Source organism: Gopherus flavomarginatus, chromosome 9 (assembly GCF_025201925.1).
Source record: "Gopherus flavomarginatus isolate rGopFla2 chromosome 9, rGopFla2.mat.asm, whole genome shotgun sequence".
In the NCBI taxonomy this organism is placed as follows: Eukaryota; Metazoa; Chordata; order Testudines; family Testudinidae; genus Gopherus; species Gopherus flavomarginatus.
Genome location: NC_066625.1, coordinates 363,268 through 383,466, shown reverse-complemented (window position 1 = coordinate 383,466; position 20,199 = coordinate 363,268). Strand labels below are relative to the sequence as shown.

At 42.1% G+C, this 20,199-nt stretch overlaps 1 protein-coding gene across 5 annotated transcripts in view; it reads left to right on the top strand.

Annotated features, from left to right (window-relative positions):
* PDPK1 (3-phosphoinositide dependent protein kinase 1) overlaps positions 1 to 20,199 on the top strand; it is a 142,864-nt gene that overhangs the window by 70,859 nt on the left and 51,806 nt on the right. For all 5 annotated transcript variants that reach the window (XM_050967645.1, XM_050967646.1, XM_050967641.1 and 2 more), the window contains 6 exons: positions 249 to 317; positions 958 to 1,054; positions 1,828 to 2,001; positions 14,062 to 14,276; positions 15,090 to 15,147; positions 19,823 to 19,975. In XM_050967645.1, coding sequence (XP_050823602.1) covers positions 249 to 317; positions 958 to 1,054; positions 1,828 to 2,001; positions 14,062 to 14,276; positions 15,090 to 15,147; positions 19,823 to 19,975 — 766 coding nt within the window. The remainder of the gene's footprint in view (positions 1 to 248; positions 318 to 957; positions 1,055 to 1,827; positions 2,002 to 14,061; positions 14,277 to 15,089; positions 15,148 to 19,822; positions 19,976 to 20,199) is intronic.

Here is a 20,199-nt window from a genome sequence, read left to right as displayed (position 1 = left end):
AGAGTAAAGATACAATTTTTCTTTATAGCCAGCTTTGCTAGCTGGCTTTTCTTGCCAAATAATGTAGTAAGAAGTGTGTGTGGATCGTGCTGAATTCAACTCTCTTCCACTGTCTGTATGTGTTACTGATATCCTGACTGGTAGAAGTTGAGAATAAGAAACGTCGTCTAACTTAAATTATACAGGCTTATTGTATGAGAACAGTAACTAGTATGAGTTTTTTTCTCTCTTTCCCCCTTCCTTTAAAGTTCTGACCTCTGGGCTCTTGGATGTATAATATACCAGCTTGTAGCCGGATTGCCGCCATTTAGAGCTGGGTAAGAGACTTCAGATTATATTTTATATGTAAATTATAGTTTTGGTTTTTATTTCAGTTTTCACTAAATTGCAGAGTTTTCAAGTGAAATTAACTACAGTATACCCTTAATGTTTTTATTAACGATTTTAACCATTGTTCAATATATCTGCTACTTAATAATTTAGGGCTAGATTGTGCTCTTGCTGCAACCAGGAGTCCTCAAGGGCTAGTCAAAATTCTCCAGGGGCTCCCATGCAGTTCACGTCACCATGGTGGCTACCACATCCATGCAGACGATACAGCACACTCCCATCTCTATACTGAGTCAGTTGTGCTCACTTCAGCATTCCTGCCCCCCATTCAGGCATCTAGTACCCAACAGGTACAAAAAGTAGGGAATTATTCTCCCTTTACGAATTTTGTCTATCCCTTGCTCAGGGCTGTAAAGGTGAGAGAGCTGCTTATGCTCTCCCTCTGGTCGTCTGTGAGCATCCTAAACAAGGGCTGGCCGGAATCTGGCATTTAACATTTGAAAAATAATGGATTGATTTAAAAAAAAAAAAAAATTCCATATACTATTTGTTTGGCTTGTGTAATGCCAGGATAAAAGTATCCTAGGTAACATCTGATGACTAAATATTATACTTGTTTTCTTGCAGCAATGAATATCTTATATTTCAGAAGATAATTAAGTTGGAATATGACTTCCCAGAAAAATTCTTCCCCAAGGCAAAAGACCTTGTGGAAAAGCTTTTGGTAAATATTCGTTATATTGTTGTCAGATGAATATATTACACAGGAACAGCATAATGTGCTGAATATATGAAAGTTTTCCTACATTTGTGTTCAAACTACTATAAACTCTCAAGCCGTCTTTAAACTTACAAGACACCTTTAAAGTTCTTGGCCGTATAGGGAGCAAATTGTCATCTTGAAAGTAAGCATTGGTTATTAAACAGCATTTTAAATTTACCTTCATCTGAATTGTGACAAAGGTATGTGTATGGGGAACACCTCTATTAGTCAAGCTGAAATAAATTATTCTAGATAATCACACAAAACAACACTTCAGACTTACAGCACAAATTTACAGACTTTTTTGCTCTTAATGCATCATACAACTTGCCAAGAGGTAAATTATTTGTCTGAAAACATTTCTCTGTAGCTATTAGACAGAAATAGCTTCACTGTTTGTAAAATTCAAGTTAATTTACATTGCATTTCAGAGAACTTAACCCATATCGCACATTGTTGTAAGTATACCTGCGACAGAATGTTTGTTTATAGTGTGAGGATTAAAAAAGTGCTGTCTTATCAATGAGGATTAGGAGCAAGAGTGAAATGAATCTGCAGAAAATATTTACCTTTTTAGTCAGTGCATAGAGACTAATAGTCACAGGGTTCTGCATGTTAATGTGCAGGTTAAAACCCAGAAGGGATTGCCATTGTGCTGTTATGAAGTTAAAATTCGTTTTGAAACTGCTTGTCATTATTTTAAAGAAGTACAGACTTCATTTTAACTTATCCAGGTTCTGGATGCTACAAAGAGATTAGGCTGTGAAGAAATGGGAGGGTATGGACCTCTTAAGGCTCATCCATTCTTTGAATCCATTACATGGGAGAATCTGCATCATCAGACACCCCCAAAGCTTACAGCATATTTACCCGCTATGTCTGAAGATGATGAAGATTGTTATGGAAATGTAAGTGTCAATTGTGCTATATTGCAACTTGAGACCTTTACATAGAGCAGATTAATTCTTGCCAAGATAATATTTTTATTAAAAGTGTGTTTTGATCACACTTTATCTTGAGATGATTAATAGAAAACATGGGTAGTGCTGGTCTCAAAATGTATATTGAAATTTTTTTTGCGGAAAAAGTGGGGGTTTCACCAAACAGATTGTATGTGTGAAAGGTGTCTGTTTTCTGTTTACATCCCCTCCCTCCTGCCCCCAGCTGAAAACTGAAGTGCTTTTATTTGGAAATGTTGCCATGATACATCATCTTCCCATTCTCCTCCCTGGGCTGGCTGGACTACATCTCCCATTGTGCACTGCCTCTGCTCTTCAGGAGGGGAATCATAATGCATCATGAGAATGCTAAACAACCAGGGAGTCCCAGCCTACAGAGAAAAGTGCTGCCATTAGACACCATGGTAGCATTTCCAAATTGAAATATTTTGTTTTATTTCTGCTGAAAAGCTAGAATTTTCCATCTAAAATGTAGGTGAAAACAATTCTTTCATTTTCAGCAAAATTATCTCTGGGAGTGACACCACCCATTTTTCAACCAGGTCGAGTTAAACTGGTAGATCTATGTAGTATGTGTTAGAGATGGGTATGAGGACAGTTCTTCAAGGTGGTGTTAATAGGTATAAATCATAGCTATAAGCAACCTCTTGTTTTGTTGGTGCCTGTAACGATTGATCATTTATTTATTCTATAAAACTGCTCATAAATGGAACCTTAGTATAAAATGTGACCCTATTTTCTTTTAAAAGCTAACTGATGTTTTTGTGTCACTTAATACAGATTGTCTGTCTGAAAGATGTAGGCTTTTACTGGAAACATAGACGTCAGTGTAACTTTTTGGAAGTCTGAATGATGTGCTTGCCAGACTTCACTTTTTACTTTTGTCATCCCAGGTCTTAAATACCAAAGGTCTTTCACATTTAGTTGTGCAGTGCATCAGAAGTCTTTATTACTTCCCTTTCCTCTCCTTTAGGAGAAGCAATACCTCAGTATTTCTGAGTCTTCATTAGGATCAAACAGCGGAATAGTAATCTCTAACATAGGACCAGTTTTAGCAATTCTTTTCAGGTTTCTGAAGGCTCCATGTCTCTGATAAATTTCATAAAAAGCACAACTTTTCACAGTCCAAGAGAAGATAGCAGAGACAATGCTGCTAACGAGCTACAGTACTGCGATAGAAGAGCGCTATCCTCATAAGCATCACATGACTGGATATCAGTGTTTCTGACATGTGTAAAGAACCGGTGCTACTTACTTTTCTCACTCATGCTTTCAGCCTTTTGCAGAAAAAAGGTAATATTTCACAGTGCAGTTCTGGGCACAGTGGAGGATGCAGCTTTGGAATTGAGAAGCAATCTGGTGCCCACTGGTTAAAGCAATATTCTCTCCTCAAAAGCAAGGTAGAAAACTCAAACTGGTAGAAGCTTTACAGAGTCTCATTTAGCTCTTGAGCTCTTCTTTGAGTAGCATCCCTATGGATGCTGTAAGTGCAGTAGTGCCCCTGTGCCTGGCATCGAAGATTTTCAGTATCACTGCTTGTTGGGCTGCACATGCAGTCCTCTCTGTCTCGTACCGTGAGTGGGGTCTATATAATACTGTGCGGTCCAACTACCTCCAGTTCCTTCTCAACCACCTTTGGTCTGGGATAGAATCCTGAGCAGAGACCTTCTTACATCCATAGCCTTTATAATAGTAGTGTTTCCATTATAACTTTGTAGATATTAGCCATTTCCTTTATTTCTTTCTCCTGGAAAAAAATATTCCTTTGCTCTTCCCTCTCTGTTACTCTTTAGCTTATCATAGGTTTCCTTTTCTACACCCTTCCCAATTGAGAAGTTCTCCCTTATCAGGGTTATGCTCAGATCCTCCAGGTTCCAGAGGTGCCTCTGCTGTCATGAGGCCGTCCCTGTGAGTGACAGTCGTGCACGGTGCATATGCTGTCTCGTGAAGAACGCGTCTCACAAAAATGTACCCATTGCTTCAGTTTGAAGGTTTGGTCCAGAGGCTAAAATTTTTACTAATAGAGAGCTCTCTCTGGCCAACCTCAGACCCTGGCCCTGATGCCTCTCGTACGTGGTGATCGCCATCAGCACAATTATCAGCCAACCCTCATTTGCCGCATACCACCAAGAGAACATCTACTGTTTTTTGCCCAAAAGAAAATAAATGGGCCACTAGTTTACCCTCTAAGGAGCTGCCTCAGAGAAAGGCATCCTCTGCGAGGTCAGTAGCCACAACATCTTCAGGGGCAAGACTTAGGTCCCGCATCCATCTGCGCACCTCCAGTATCAGTGCTAAGGAGAGGTCCAAGCACCCTAAATAGGCAGGACCACAAACAGAAACACTATCACTCTGAACCAAAAACGACAGTGCAAGAATTTTGAAATCAGTGCTGACCACCTCAACTAAAACAATTCTGAGTGCTTTGGCATTGACCAAGCCCTTGGTACCAGCCAAGTCCTTGGCACTGAGCAAGTCCTATGCACTGTGCGACCCTTTGTACCATCTACTGGCCACTTGATAATGCACTTGGCGCCGACAATGCCCCCAGTTTCTATACAGCCACTGACGCTGAGGATGCTCCTGCAACTACCACTGGAATTTTGATACCCATGAGAGCTGTTCATCTCTCACACTTGAGTCGCCTCTTCTCCATAACAAGCTTTCTGCAGCTCATGCCTCTTCCCTGAAGACAACACTGCTCCCCTTCACCACTGAGGACTGCACCACTCTTCTCTAGCAAGGAGGAAAAGGAGCAGTACTCCATTGCATTGCTGACTTCACCATCATATCAAGGGCATCCACACAGAGAATCATCTTCTCGTCCTCGATACCTGGAAACTAGCAGCAAACTAGGTTTCTGGTATGAACCTCCATGGATGAAATCCCATATGCCAGTTCCCTCACATTGGCCCTATTGGAACCTATGGGCTGCATATATGTCGCACTTTCCCAAACCATCAACAGAACAGAGAGACACACAAATACGCGCTCCATCTTCATCAGTCTCTAGACGGCCTGACTGAACCAGAAGCCCTAGAGGTGCAGAAGGAAGAAACTGAGGAAGAGATAACACCACCAATACACTTCTCATTGTCCCCCAATGAGGCCATCATGCCACCACCTCCAGCATCGGTGGATGATTTTAAACTGTTCCAAGAACTGTTCCACAGGATTGCGGATTCTCTTTTTGGAGGGATCTGAAGAGACATTGTCGAGCAACTTGTGCTATTGCTCTCAAAGAGAGCACTCCCAATCAATGAGGCCCCGTTGGACCTCACCAAAGTGATCTGGCAGACCCCAGTGTCAATATCCACTTGCAAGCGAGTAGACAAGAAATACTGTGTCCCCACTAAGGGCATGAAATTTTTTTTCCCACCCTACTCCAACCTCCCTTGTTGTCAAAGCGGTACAAAAGAAAGGGTGACAACACCACTCTGGAACAACCCCTTGCAACAGGGACTGGAAGAGGTTAGACCTCTTCAGTTGTAAAACATATTGTTCAGCTATACTCTAATTCAGTATCGCTAACTATGAGGCACTTCTAGCCAAATATAATCGCAAATTATTCCAAATTCGAGGCATTCTGTCAGCACCTCCCAGATGACAAAAAGGAGCAGTTCCAGGCACTGGTGGTGGAAGGACAACTTCTGGCCTGTACGCACTGCAAGCCTCTCTGGACTCTGCAGACAAAGCTGCAAGTTCTGTTGCAACATTGGTTGTGATGAGATGAGCAACATGACTTCACCTATTCAGGTTCTCCAGAGAGACGCAGACCACTGTCAAGGATCTAAACACTTAGCTGAGCTCACAGATGAGTCCCTACATTCTCTAAAGGACTCCAGAGCGACTCCATTCACTCAGCATATATAACCAGTGCCAAAGAGAAGATCAGGTAGATACTAGCCTACCCCAAGGTCTTGAACTCCACGTTTCACCCCTCAGTGGCAGTTACGACATGCAGTGCAGGCGACAGAGGTGTCCTAAGCGCAAGCAGATACCAGCACAAGGGCTATGCCTCACACATCCACCTCAAAACAAAATTTTGAAGCTTTGGTTGAAGTTCTGAGGTGTCTCCCTCTGGTCCAGTTGCCGCAACCATCTTTAATAGCCCATCAGTTTGCCAACCGCTTGGCCCCTTTCTACCCATCATGGCAACAAATCACCTCAGACAAGTGAATCTTAAAAATCTTCAACAAAAAGTACTCTATTCAGTTCCCTCCCTCCCTCTCCCATCCACCTTGCCCCGTCCCTCCTCTTACAAACACCACCTATGAGAAGAAACAAACAACCTTTTGTGACTGGGATCTGTAGAACTGGTCCCTTTCCAGCATAGAGGGAAAGATTTTTATTCCCACTATTTTCTACTCCACAAGAAATCCAGCAAGTGGAGAGAGATCCTAGAGTTGAGGAACCTCAACAAGTTCATCAAACTACAACACGTGGGATGATCACACTATGAACAATTATCCTAGCACTGGAACAGGATGGTTTCTTGACCCTCTACCTCCAAGATGCATACCTCCATATCACCATAAATGCTTCCCCCAGGTGATTCCTCAGATTTGTCCTGGGGTCCTACCATTCATTACCAATGCAAGGTACTACCCTTTGCCCTTTTTACAGTGCTCAAAGTATTTTCCAAAGTCCTTGAGGTGGTGGCGGTGCATCTGTGCACACAAGGAATTGCAATATTCCTATACGTGGATGACTGCCTCCTCTAAGCTCTGACCAGAATTGACACTGTTGAAGCCATAAGAAAAATTATGGACCTGTTCTTGAACCTCGACCTCCAGATAAACATAAAAAAATCAGTATTTGATGCCAGTATAGCATCTGGAATTTATTGGGGCCCAGCTGGATGCTAAACATGCCAGAGCCTTCCTCCCAGCTCACTGATTTTCATCCATAGTCTCATCCCCACTGTGAGAACCAGCCCACAGATTTCTGCCAGAATGTGCATACAACTGGTTGGCCATAGGGCAGCAGCCATGTTCGTGGTAAAACACGCCAGATAACACATAATAAAAATAATAGGTATATCTCCATATATTATCTCATAGAACTGGAAGGGACCCTGAAAAGTATTTGAGTCCAGCCCCTTGCCTTCACTAGCAGGACCAAGTACTGATTTTGCCCCAGATCCCTAAGTGGCCCCCTCAAGGATTGAACTAGCCCAGTATCTTCTCTTCCAACAGTGGCCAATGCCGGGTGCCCCAGAGGAAATGAACAGAACAAATAATCCATTGAGTGATCTATCCTCTGTCGCCCATTTCCCAGCTTCTGGCAAGCAGAAGCTAGGGACACCATCCCTGCCCTTCCTAGCTAATAGACATTTATGAACCTATCCTCCATGAATTCATCTAGTTCTTTTTTGAGCCCTGTTATAGTCTTGGCCTTCACAACATCCTCTAGCAAAGAGTTCCACAGGTTGACTATGCGTTGTGTGAAGAAATACTATCCAGGAGTTTAAAAACTCAGCTACATGTAGCTTCGGAGGAGCGAGTAGTATTTTTTCCAAAAGGGACAGGAATTTGAGGAAAAAGTTAGTAGAGTCAATCTCATGCAGGGGCAGGTGAGAAAACTCACTGTTAGCAGGAGTGAGTGGCTGCCAGCCTAAGAATGCTGGACAGCTATAAATCAGACCATGGTCAGTTGTTGGATCGAATCAGGGAGTTGGATTTGCAACGTGTTAGAAGGAGAGATGGCAAATTGTCACACAGCAACAATGCTGACGTATAGGAGGGCTACAGAAATGCCCGCTGCTGCGAACTCCTTGAGAGAGAGAGCACGCAAATAAAAAGTTGCAGATGGTGACAAAGATTGTCAGAGAGAGAGAGGAGACAGAGCTTCTGTTCCCATCCCCATTGGTATGGTTGAATCGAAGGAGATAGACCCACCTGCAGGGCCAATTAGTAGAAGTAGGGGGAGAGAATTAGCTCAGACTGACATGGTATCTTCAGGAGCAAGTCAGAGACTCAGACTCAGGAGCCATAGGGAGAGTCAGAAGAGGAAGTTATCAGGAAAGCAGCTACAAGCAGTCTGCAAACAAAAGAGAGGTCCCAGAGTGGCAGAGCAAGAGGTTCTCAAGCATGGTCTTAGAGAAGGTGACAAGTGGGGGACACACACTCTCTCCTCTCCTCCGTCAGAGTCCACCTTAGATAGAGAAGAGGAAGTGCCTGTGGAGACACTGATTGTACAGGGACTAGAAGATGCTGCGTCACAAGTGATGTAGGTAATCTCTAGACACAGAGAGACAACAGCCCACAGATGCCAAAAATACTCTAGTACAAATCTATACATCTATTATAATCGAACAGACCAATAAGAAAAGATATTTAAGCAAGCAAGCTAGCCCTATGGGCTACAGTCCTCTGTCTCCCCACAAGGGTAGACTGAAGCTTATATCGCACAACAGAGAGACCATCTTTTGCAAGAGATCACAGGAAATCATCGTTAAAAAGATTCACTACCAATTAGGGTGTGTGTTCGGAGTTCACCAGGAAAAAAAAATGGGATTTGTACTTCTTTAAGAATGGTACCTGTTTACTTGAGAAACTGTATTCTAAGACAAAGAGAAAAGTCAGTAAGATTAACCCTTCTACTCTGAGGATTAATAGTTTCTCTAATTGGTGTAACCTCCAATCTTCACATGCACTCACCTATTTCTGTTAAACAAGTGCAAACCTTGACTACAATCATTAGGAGTTGAGGAACTAATGCAATTTCCATATATTGGTGGCATTTGCTTATAAACAGCAGTTCAAATGCATTCCGTTGAGTCCTCAGAAATGTGCAGGAGTTAGTAGCAATCAGTAAAAGCACATCAATCTTACTTGAGAGGTTTTATGCAGTATTGTTGTAGCCCTGTCAGTCCCAGGAGATTAGAGACAAGGTGAGTGAGGTAGTATCTTTTATTGGGCCAACTTCTTTTGATAAGAGAGAGGTGATTTTGAGCTACACAGAGCCCAGACCTGAGGAGGAGCTCTCTGTAGCTTGAAAGCTAAGCTTTTCTCAAGTTGGTCCAATAAAAGATATTACCTCACCCACCTTGTCTCTCTTGAGAAGCTTATGGCATTGAATGGGTAGGTCCCTTTATTTCTAAAATGTTGATGTCATAGTTTCCTTATTCCTTCTGAATCTCCAATCAGAAGTTGTTGTTGATTGTTGTTCTTGGAGTGATTGCTCATATAAATTCCAATTAGGTGTGTGCGCGCAGTGCATGCATGGAAGTCAGAAACTTTTTCCCTAGCAGCTACCCATCAGGCTGGCTGGGGAGCCGCTTGGAGTGGTGCCGATATGGCCCTCTATATCAGACCCTGCCAGCCTGACCCCCATGCAGTTCCTTCTTACCACCCATGATGGTTGTTGGAACAGTGGTCTCTTGTTTTCTTACGTGCTCTACTAATCCCTAGCCTATCTTAATTGTTGCCATTGTAGTTAATTGTTAATAGTTAGTGTTAAGTGTTTTTTCTCTGTAGTGTTAAGTGTAGTTTAGTAGTTGTAGAGTATGGAACTGCCCTCAACTGCCCTGTGGGGCTCTGGGGCATACCGTCCCAGGGCTTCAAGCCTTGCATGCCTTGCAACAAGCCCATGCCTATGGACGATCCCCACGACTCCTGTCTTAAGTGTCTGGGGGAGGGCCATCAGGCTGACAAGTGTAAAATCTGTAAGGCGTTCAAGCCCCGGACAAGAAAAGAGAGGGAAATTTGACTCGAGCAACTCTTCATAGAATCTGCCTTGCGGCCTTCTCAAGACGCGGGCCCAAGCGCCTTGGTGCACAGGGCTCCCCCGGTGGTACCGATTACGGTGCCACAGAGATTCCGCGCCTGCCTTGGGACCAACAATCTCCCGGGCTCTTAGAAAATGTCAGAAACAACACTCTGATCCACATAGTAGAGTTTGATGCCTAACTTCCCTATAGAATCATAGAATATCAGCGTTGGAAGGGACCTCGGGAGGTCATCTAGTCCAACCCCCTGCTCAAAGCAGGACCAATTCCCAACTAAATCATCGCAGCCAGGGCTTTGTCAAGCCTGACCTTAAAAACCTCTAAGGAAGGAGTTTCCACCACCTCCCTAGGTAATCCATTCCAGTGTTCCACCACCCTCCTAGTGGAAAAGTTTTTCCTAATATCCAACCTAAACTTCCCCCACTTCAACTTGAGACCATTACTCCTTGTTCTGTCATCAGGTACCACTGAGAACAGTCTAGATCCATCCTCTATGGAACCTCCTTTCAAGTAGTTGAAAGCAGCTATCAAATCCCCTGTCATACTTCTCTTCTGCAGACTAAACAATCCTAGCTCCCTCAGCCTCTCCTCATAAGTTGTGTTCCAACCCCCTAATCATTTTTGTTGCCCTCCGCTGGACTCTTTCCAATTTTTCCACATCCTTCTTGTAGTGTGGGGCCCAAAACTGGACACAGTACTCCAGATGAGGCCTGACCAATGTCGAATAGAGGGGAATGATCACATCCCTTGATCTGCTAGCAATGTCCCTACTTATACAGCCCAAAATTCCATTAGCCTTCTTGTCAACAAGGGCACACTGTTAACTCATCCATCTTCTCGTCCGCTATAATCCCTAGGTCCTTTTCTGCAGAACTGCTGCCTAGCCATTCGGTCCCTAGTCTGTAGCAGTGCATGGGATTCTTCCGTCCTAAGTGCAAGACTCTGCACTTGTCCTTGTTGAACCTCATCAGGTTTCTTTTGGCCCAATCCTATAATTTGTCTAGGTTCCTCTGTATCCTATCCCTACCCTCCAGCATCTCTACCACTCCTCCCAGTTTAGTGTCATCTGCAAACTTGCTGAGACTGCAGTCCATGCCATCCTCCAGATCGTTAATGATGATTCATAGATTCTAGGACTGGGAAGGGACCTCAAGAGGTCATCGAGTCCAGTCCCCTGCCCTCATGGCAGGACCAAAATACTGTCTAGATCATCCCGGATAGACATTTATCTAACCTACTCTTAAATCTCTCCAGAGATGGAGATTCAGCAACCTTCCTAAGCAGTTTATTTCAGTTTTTAACCACCCTGACAGTTAGGAACTTTTTCCTAATGTCCAACCTAACCCTCCCTTGCTGCAGTTTAAGCCTGTTGCATCTTGTTCTATCCGTAAAGGCTAAAGTGAACAAGTTTTTCTCCTTCCTCCTTGTGACACCCTTTTAGATACCTGAAAACTGCTATCATTTCCCCTCTGTCTTCTCTTTTCCAAACTAAACAAATCCAGTTCTTGCAGCCTTCCTTCATAGGTCATGTTCAAGACCTTTAATCATTCTTGTTGCTCTTCTCTGGACCCTCTCCAATTTCTCCACATCTTTCTTGAAATGCAGTGCCCAGAACTGGACACAATACTCCAATTGAGGCCTAACCAGCGCAAAGTAGAGCGGAAGAATGACTTCTCGTGTCTTGCTCACAGCACACCTGTTAATGCATCCCAGAATCAAGTTTGCTTTTTTTGCAACAGCATCACACTGACTCATATTTAATTTGTGGTCCACTATAACCCCTAGATCCCTTTCTGCTGTACTCCTTCCTAGACAGTCTCTTCCCATTCTGTATATGTGAAGCTGATTGTTCCTTCCTAAGTGGAGCACTTTGCATTTATCTTCGTTAAACTTCATCCTGTTTACCTCAGACCATTTCTCCAATTTGTCCAGTTCATTTTGAATTATGACTCTATCCTCCAAAGCAGTTGCAATCCCTCCCAGTTTGGTATCATCCACCAACTTAATAAGCGTACTTTCTATGCCAATATCTAAGTCGTTGATGAAGATACTGAACAGAGCCAGTCCCAAAACAGACCCTTGCAGAACCCCACTTGTTATACCTTTCCAGCAGGATTGGGAACCATTAATAACTACTCTCTGAGTACGGTTATCCAGCCAGTTATGCACCCACCTTGTAGTAGCCCCATCTAAATTGTATTTGCCTAGTTTGTTGATAAGAATATCATGCGAGACCATATCAAATGCCTTACTAAAGTTTGGGTGTACCACATGTACCGCTTCTCCCTTAGGCACAAGACTCGTTATCCTATCAAAGAGAGCTATCAGATTTGTTTGACATGATTTGTTTTTGTCATATTGAACAAAACCGGCCCCCGGAACAACCCTTGGGGCACTCCGCTTGATACCAGCTGCCAACTAGCTAGACGTGGAGCCATTGATCATTACCCGTTGAGCCTGATGATCTAACCAGCTTTCTATCCACCTTATAATCCAATGAATGGGGAGAGATAGGCACCTTAAAATGCAATCAACAAAAAACAGCACACTAGGCAGCTCCTTGCCTGGTCTAGCCAGTGGGAGAGGCAGTTATTCTAAGCCCCTTTCCTTTCTCAGAGGCAGGCACTTGTATCCAGGCTGCAGGAAGACACCTAGATCTGCTAGAGATCTATGAACAGGAATCTGACTCCTGGCTTAGGCATCTGTGTAGGTTCTTGTGGGAATGACTTAGGCACCTATCTCGTCCCGTGCAACCTCTGCCACCAGCCATTTTGCAGGTGCTGGTGCAACTGCTTACCTTATAACGTTTAGTCCATTGGTTAGAGTACCTCAGTCTGTCCTGTTTATATGGTACACGGTAGATAAACACTTTTTCTTTGAGTGAGAGAGACAGACAGACAGAGACAGACAAGGAAGGGTTCTGTAATCTAGTGGTCAGAGCACTCATTCAGGGGTCAGGAGACCCTGGTTCAAGTCTCCCTGCTCCAATCACTCTGTCTTTATCCTCAAGGGCAAAGCTTCAACAAGAGAGACTGAGAGAGCCCCCACATCAGAATATCCCACAGTTTTGTGGTTAAAGCACTCTCTGGAGACAGGGTAGAGACCCTGTTCAAATTTTTTCCTGCTCTGGCAGGGAGCCAAGTTGAACCTGGCTCTCCCTAGGCAAGTGCTGTAACCACTGGGCTAAAAGTTACAAGGTGGGCCATGGCAGCAGCCAACTACCTCTTCAATTTTTATTTTTTTTTTGAAGGGGGCTTGATCCAGCAGGCACCCTCTATGTGTGACTATCAAAGTTAGGCATCTTAATGCCTGTCTTCCCTTGGGGCTCAGGTGAGAGATGGGTGTCCAATGCCTAGAGTGAGGCAGCAGTGCATATGTCTAGAGACACAAACTTAGGCGCCAAGTGAGTTTAGGCACCTACAGAATTCAGTAGGAGTTTTGTGGATCACAGTGGGGGATCTAGGCACCTAAAAATGGGATTTAGGTACCTAAGTAGTGTTGTGGATTCTACCCCTTTATATCTCCCAGAGTTCCAGAGTATGCAAGAGAGCATACCTGTTGTTACACCTCTTATGAGGTACTCTTAGCTCATCTGTTATGGTGCATGCTTAACAAATAATAAGGCCAAATAACTAGGAGTAGTGAGATGAAACTGGCAAATGAAAATTCCTAATAAGATGTGTGTTTTGATATGGAATAATCTTAGAGATTATGGAAGCATTATTCCTGGAGACAAATCAAAATTGAAGTGGATGACCTCATATTTATTCTGCTTTGTAAAGTACTTTGAGATCTATGGATGAAAATTTGTACAAGAGTTAAATATTATTTGTATTAGATCATGACAAACAGAACACAACCATAAAAGCTAGAGGTGGGAAAGACAATGTATGATCTAGTAACATTCCTAAAATTAAAGATCCACTGCTTCCAAATACTTAGGGTGTTGAGTTGTTTTTAATTCCATTTTGAATGACATTGAAACGTGACTGGCTTTCTGTCATGTGTGTACACAAGTAATAAATTACCTGATCTGTTTTATAGCTTTTGCTTAACATACTGATATCTCTAACCCAACTTTGTGACAGTGATGTATTTGCTGTTACAAATCAAGTAATTAATTGGTTATATTTTTTAGAGCGTATCATTGTAGCAAATCAGCAGTAAAACTTTTAGAGTTAAAAACAGCTTTTCAGTGTTTTCTATAAAAATGTTGAATATAGCTTTTTATTAAAACAAGTGACTAAAATTTGTTTTAATAATTTTTCCTTCTTTAGTATGACAATCTCCTGAGTCAATTTGGTTGCATGCAAGTTTCTGGTTCGGCATCCTCCCCTTCACTGTCTGCCCCGGAGACAAGTCACCCACAAACATCAGGGAATATAGAACAGTACATTCATGATCTTGACAATAACTCCTTTGAGTTGGACTTGCAGTTTTCTGAAGATGAGAAGAGACTACTACTGGCAAAACAGGCTGGTGGAAATCCATGGTAAGGTGTTTAAAGTGGTTGATCTGTGATTTTTGTGCTGTAATAAGGAATCTACAAAACAGTAAACCATCCATTCTTGCCTTGGTTCATATTCATCTTTATCAGAATCCTAGTAGCTGAACAGTTAATGATTTCATTAGTAATTATGCTTTTCTTGACTAAAGATTTTTGCTAGTACTACTTTAAGAATAATGTGCAGTGATAATCTGAAAAATGACGTGTGTGTGTGAGAGAGAGAGAGAGTCATATATAATACTGGGTTGTGTTTTCTCTCTGACTCCATATCAAATGAACTCAGCTAACCAATAAAGAGAGGCTTTTTTATCTGATACTTCTGTAAAATTAATCTGGGGTCTGAAAACAGCATGATTCTTTGCTTCTCATAGATGGGCACCAATAATAGAAGCTCTTCAAGCTAAATTAAGCTCAGTCACAACTCCACAGCACCATTGTCTTCAGATTATACAATCAATAACAGGTGCAATCCATCAGTCTTGTCACGGTAGGAATTAAGTTGAAAATAAATTATAACCTCCTGATATCCTAGCAAATCATTTCGGAGTAGGAGGAAGAGGTTGAAATTCATCTAATATTTAAAGTTTTATATGCATGACTCATGAACACAGTGGGGAGACCTATAGAGAGAGATTAGAACTTTGTAAAGATTCCAAGGCAGTGGATCTTTAGAAGTATCCTAGATAGATTTAAAAGAAAACACTAACTAGGGTAGTTGTGGTTACATTGTGGGGAGAGAGGACCGGGGTGCTTCTGTAATGACAATAATTCTTTTTTTTTTTTTTTTTTTCTTGTTAGGCACCAGTTTGTAGAAAACAACTTAATACTAAAAATGGGTCCAGTAGATAAAAGAAAGGTAAGTCTCATTATCCTGTCTAATATGATGTAAAGTGTTGTTGTTCTTGCAGTTGCACCTCCGAGAGATGTATTGCTAAAGAACCTGTCTTTGGAGTTCCCTGATTTGTATAGGTTTTTTAGCTCTGTCCCAAATCTATTGTTCCTTTTATAAAACATGTCATAACATTTCCTAGCAAACAGCATTTCACAAATTTAATATCCTTCCTTTAAAAAAAAAAAAAAAAAAAAAGTTACACTCTTGGTAAGTCATTATTGTCCTAACTGTAGTTTTTAATCCTTCTGAGGTAGAATGAAACAATCTCTCATTCTTAGAGCAACTCCGCTTTCCTTCCCTCTATCCTACATCTGACTTAGGGCTACTCTGTAGAGGGTGGCAGAGGTGGCATTAAAGTCAATTTAGATATTTTAAATATCAGGCTGTTGTCACTTAACTGGCCCGTTAGTTGTCGTGTTCTGCTGCCTACAAATGCAGTGTCTTCACCCCAGTCATTCTCTACGTACATGTCACTCTGCATTTTCTCTTAAAGTCCATTGTTATGACTGCTCACTTCTGTGCAGGGAGTGAAAATATCTGAAAAGGACGTTGCTCTGCTACAATGTCTATATAACCAGCCGTTTTATTTTTAAAGTCCTCTTGGAACTTTGATAGATGAGCTTTCTGATGGGTTCCTCCCGGGGTGCCACCTGGAACTGAGGTACCGCTTAGCCCCCCTGACCCACCAGCCTGGGTTCCCTTTACACTGTACTGCTGTGACCAGCCTGCACTTTGACCAGCACACATACAGATAGGGACACACCCAGCTGCAGTTTCATGCAGATGCTGTGATCAGCCCTGCATGGGAAGGTTCCAGGTAGGGAACTTCCTAGCTACTCATCTCCTCCACATACACCTTCATAGACTTAGGGTCACAAGGGACCAATATGATCATCTAGTCTGACCTCCTGCACAAAGCAGGCTACAGAACCCTACCCATCCACTTCTTTAACAAACCCCTAACCTATGTCCGAGTTACTGAAGTCTTCAAATTGTGGTTCGAAGACCTCAAGCTGCAGAGAATCCACCAGCAAGTGACTCATGCCCCACGCTGCAGAAGAAGGCGAAAAACCTCCAGGGCTTCTTTCAATCTGCCCCGAGGAAAATTTCTTCCTGACCCCAAATATGGCCATCAGCTAAATCCTGAGCATGTGGGCAAGGCTCACCAGCCAGCACTCAGGAAAGAATTCTCTGCAGTAACTCAGATCCCATCCCATCACAGACCACTGGGCATACTTATCTGCTGATAATCAAAGATCAATTGCCAAAATTAAGCTATCCCATCATACCATCCCTTCCATAAACTTATCAAGCTTAGTCTTAAAGCCAGATATGTCTTTTGCCACCACTACTCCCCTTGGAAGGCTGTTCCAGAACTTCACTCCTCTAATGGTTAGAAACCTTCGTCTAATTTCAAGTCTAAACTTCCTAGTGTCCAGTTTATACCCATTTGTTCTTGTGTCTACATTGGTACTAAGCTTAAATAATTCCTCTCCCTCCCTAATATTAGTCCCTCTGATATATTTATAAAGAGCAAGCATATCCCCCCTCAGCCTTCTTTTGGTTAGGCTAAACAAGCCAAGCTCTTTGAGTCTCCTTTCATAAGGCAGGTTTTCCATTCCTCGGATCATCCTAGTAGCCCATCTCTGAACCTGTTCCAGTTCGAATTCATCCTTCTTAAACATGGGAGACCAGAACTGCACACAGTATTCCAGATGAGGTCTCACCAGTGCCTTATATAACGGTACTAACACCTCCTTATCTTTGCTGGAAATACCTCGCCTGATGCATCCTAAAACCGCATTAGCTTTTTTAACGGCCGTATCACATCGGCAGCTCATAGTCATCCTGTGATCAACCAATACTCCAAGGTCCTTCTCCTCCGCTGTTGCTTCCAACTGATGTGTCCCCAATGTATATCTAAAATTCTTATTATTAATCCCTAAATGCACGACCTTGCACTTTTCACTATTAAATTTCATCCTATTACTATTACTCCAGTTTAGAAGGTCATCCAGATCTTCCTGTATGATATCCCGGTCCTTCTCTGTGTTAGCAATACCCCCCAGCTTTGTGTCATCTGCAAACTTTATTAGCACATTCCCGCTTTTTGTGCCAAGGTCAGTAATAAAAAAGTTAAATAAGATTGGTCCCAAAACTAATCCTTGAGGAACTCCACTAGTAACCTCCTTCCAGCCTGACAGTTCACCCTTCAGTACGACCCGTTGGAGTCTCCCCTTTAACCAGTTCCTTATCCACCTTTCAATTTTCATATTGATCCCCATCTTTTCCAATTTAACTAATAGTTCCCCATGTGGAACCGTGTCAAATGCCTTACTGAAATCGAGGTAAATTAAATCTACGGCATTTCCTTTGTCTAAATAATCTGTCACCTTCTCAAAGAAGGAGATCAGGTTGGTTTGGCACAATCTACCTTTAGTAAAACCATGTTGTAACTTGTCCCAATTACCATTGACCTCAATGTCCTTAACTACTTTCTCCTTCGAAATTTTTTCCAAGACCTTACATACTACAGATGTCAAACTAACAGGCCTATAGTTACTCGGATCACTTTTTTTCCCTTTCTTAAAGATAGGGACTATGTTAGCAATTCTCCAGTCGAACGCTACAACCCCTGAGTTTACCGATTTCATTAAAAATTCTTGCTAATGGGCTTGAAACTTCATGCGCCAGTTCCTTTAATATTCTTAGATGAAGATTATCTGGGCCCTTCGATTTTGTCCCATTAAGCTGTTCAAGTTTGGCTTCTACCTCAGATGTGGTAATATCCACCTCCATGTCCTCATTTCCATTTGTCATCCTTCCATTATCCCTAAGCTCCTCATTAGCCTTATTAAAGACTGAGGCAAAGTATTTATTTAGATATTGGGCCATGCCTAGGTTATCCTTAACCTCCATTCCAGGCGTTCCATTCACAAGCTAAAAATCCCTTTAGCCTGGGTCAAGCACTTTCCTCAGTTCCTCGGGTGTGTGTTCCTTGGTGTTTCCAGGAGTCTCTTTGGGTATGGAGTCAGTGAAGAACCAAGATATCATCATTCCCTCGCCTTATATAGTTTTCCATATGGCGGGATCCCTTTGTTTCAATGCTTGGTTCCCACGCCAGTCAGTGGAAAAATACTGATATCCCAAGATGGAGTCCAGCACCAAGTGACCTGGTCATATGTCCCTTTAGTGTCACAGCAGCCATGACTCAGAGGCTGTCTGCAGCGTCCTCAGGAAGGCCCCCAGGTTGGAGATAAGCTTTTTCTAAGGCCTATTGTTTTCTGTAATGGCCCTTCCCCACCCAGCTTTTTAGAATGAAAGCATCTTGTCTAGTGGGCGTTCCCCAGGTGTAAACACATTTGTAATACACATACATTGTCAATATTCTTAACTTCAGATACAAAAATGGTACATGCATACAAATATGATCATATTAAGTAAATTATACCCTTTCCAATGACACCTCACATGACTTAGCTTGCATAATCATTATGTATTTTATGCCATAATCATATCCTAATAATATCACTGTGAAGAATATGGGGTACAGTGTCACAAGGTAAACTATTTAAAATTCTGGTTATGTTGGTACTTAAGCAGAAATGCACTGAGACACATACAAGAATATAGTCATGAAGCAGAAATTGTTTATACAGTACTATGTGAGCTTCACAGGCCAACTCAGTCCCTGCCCAAATTACTTACAATGCAAGTTACATATGATGTAGGCAAAGACCAAGTGGAGAGTGGACAAGAAGGGGAACAGATGAGGAAGGGGCAAACTTTTTACGTAAAGTTAGTGATGTTTTAGTCTAGTCATTTTTTAACTTATTTTTAACAACTTGTACAGGACTTAGTGTCTTTGTGTGACTGAGACTGCTAAGGTTGTATGCACATACAAATGTCTTGTTGGTATTACCTTCCAAATATGTTAGTTTAAAAAGGGTGAGTGCGTAATGCTTTAAAAAAACACACACGAATCAAACAAGAGTAAGTAATATAACACTGGATTTTTTATAAAAGGCTCCAAAGGTGACCTTGGCAGTTACAGGCTAGTAAGCCTAACTTCAGTATCAGGCAAATTAGTTGAAACTATAGTTAAAAATATTTCACACACATGAACATGATTGGGGAAGAGTCATCATGGCTTTTGTAAGGGAAATCATGCCTCACCAATCACTTAGAATTGTGTGTGTGTGTGTGTGTGTGTGTGTGTGTGTGTGTGTGTGTGTGTGTGTCAGCAAGCAGGTAGGCTAGGGTGATCACATAACACAATGACTAGGGGTCACCTGATGAAATTAATAGGCAGCAGATTTAAAAGAAACATAGAAAGTACTTCACATAACACACAGTCAACTTATGGAACTGTTGTCAGGGGAAATTGTGAAGGCTAAAAGTATAAATTGGTTCAAAAGAGAATTAGATAAATTTATGGAGGATAGGTCCATCCATATAAGCAATTGCTAAAGCCCACTGACATCACTATGACTTAAACACATGCTTTAAGAGGGTTGTGGGGCAGGGGGAAGTGAGAAACACACACACCAGAGCTCTGAGAGAATAGATCTAATAATAATATTCATTTCTTTCTTTGCCTTGAAACACTTGGTGTTGCTGCTACTGTTCTCCTTGTCAGGGATTGTTTGCTCGTCGACGCCAATTATTGCTCACTGAAGGGCCCCATCTCTATTATGTGGATCCTGTCAACAAAGTTCTGAAAGGAGAAATTCCATGGTCACTAGAGCTGCGACCAGAAGCCAAGAATTTTAAGACCTTTTTTGTTCATACAGTAAGTGACTATCTTTAGGGTTTTTCCCAAAAGTCTTAATAAAATTTTATCAATTTTCTTTAATAAATTATTGGAACTTTTTATTGATAGAAATGTTTTCATTGCCTGTGTACTACAAAGATTTTTAGTTATTCATGAACGCTAGGCTGCTGGTATTAGTGTGTTTTTATGAAGAGAGAGGATTGAAATTTTTTTTAACAAAGAAATATAAACTTTAAATGGGT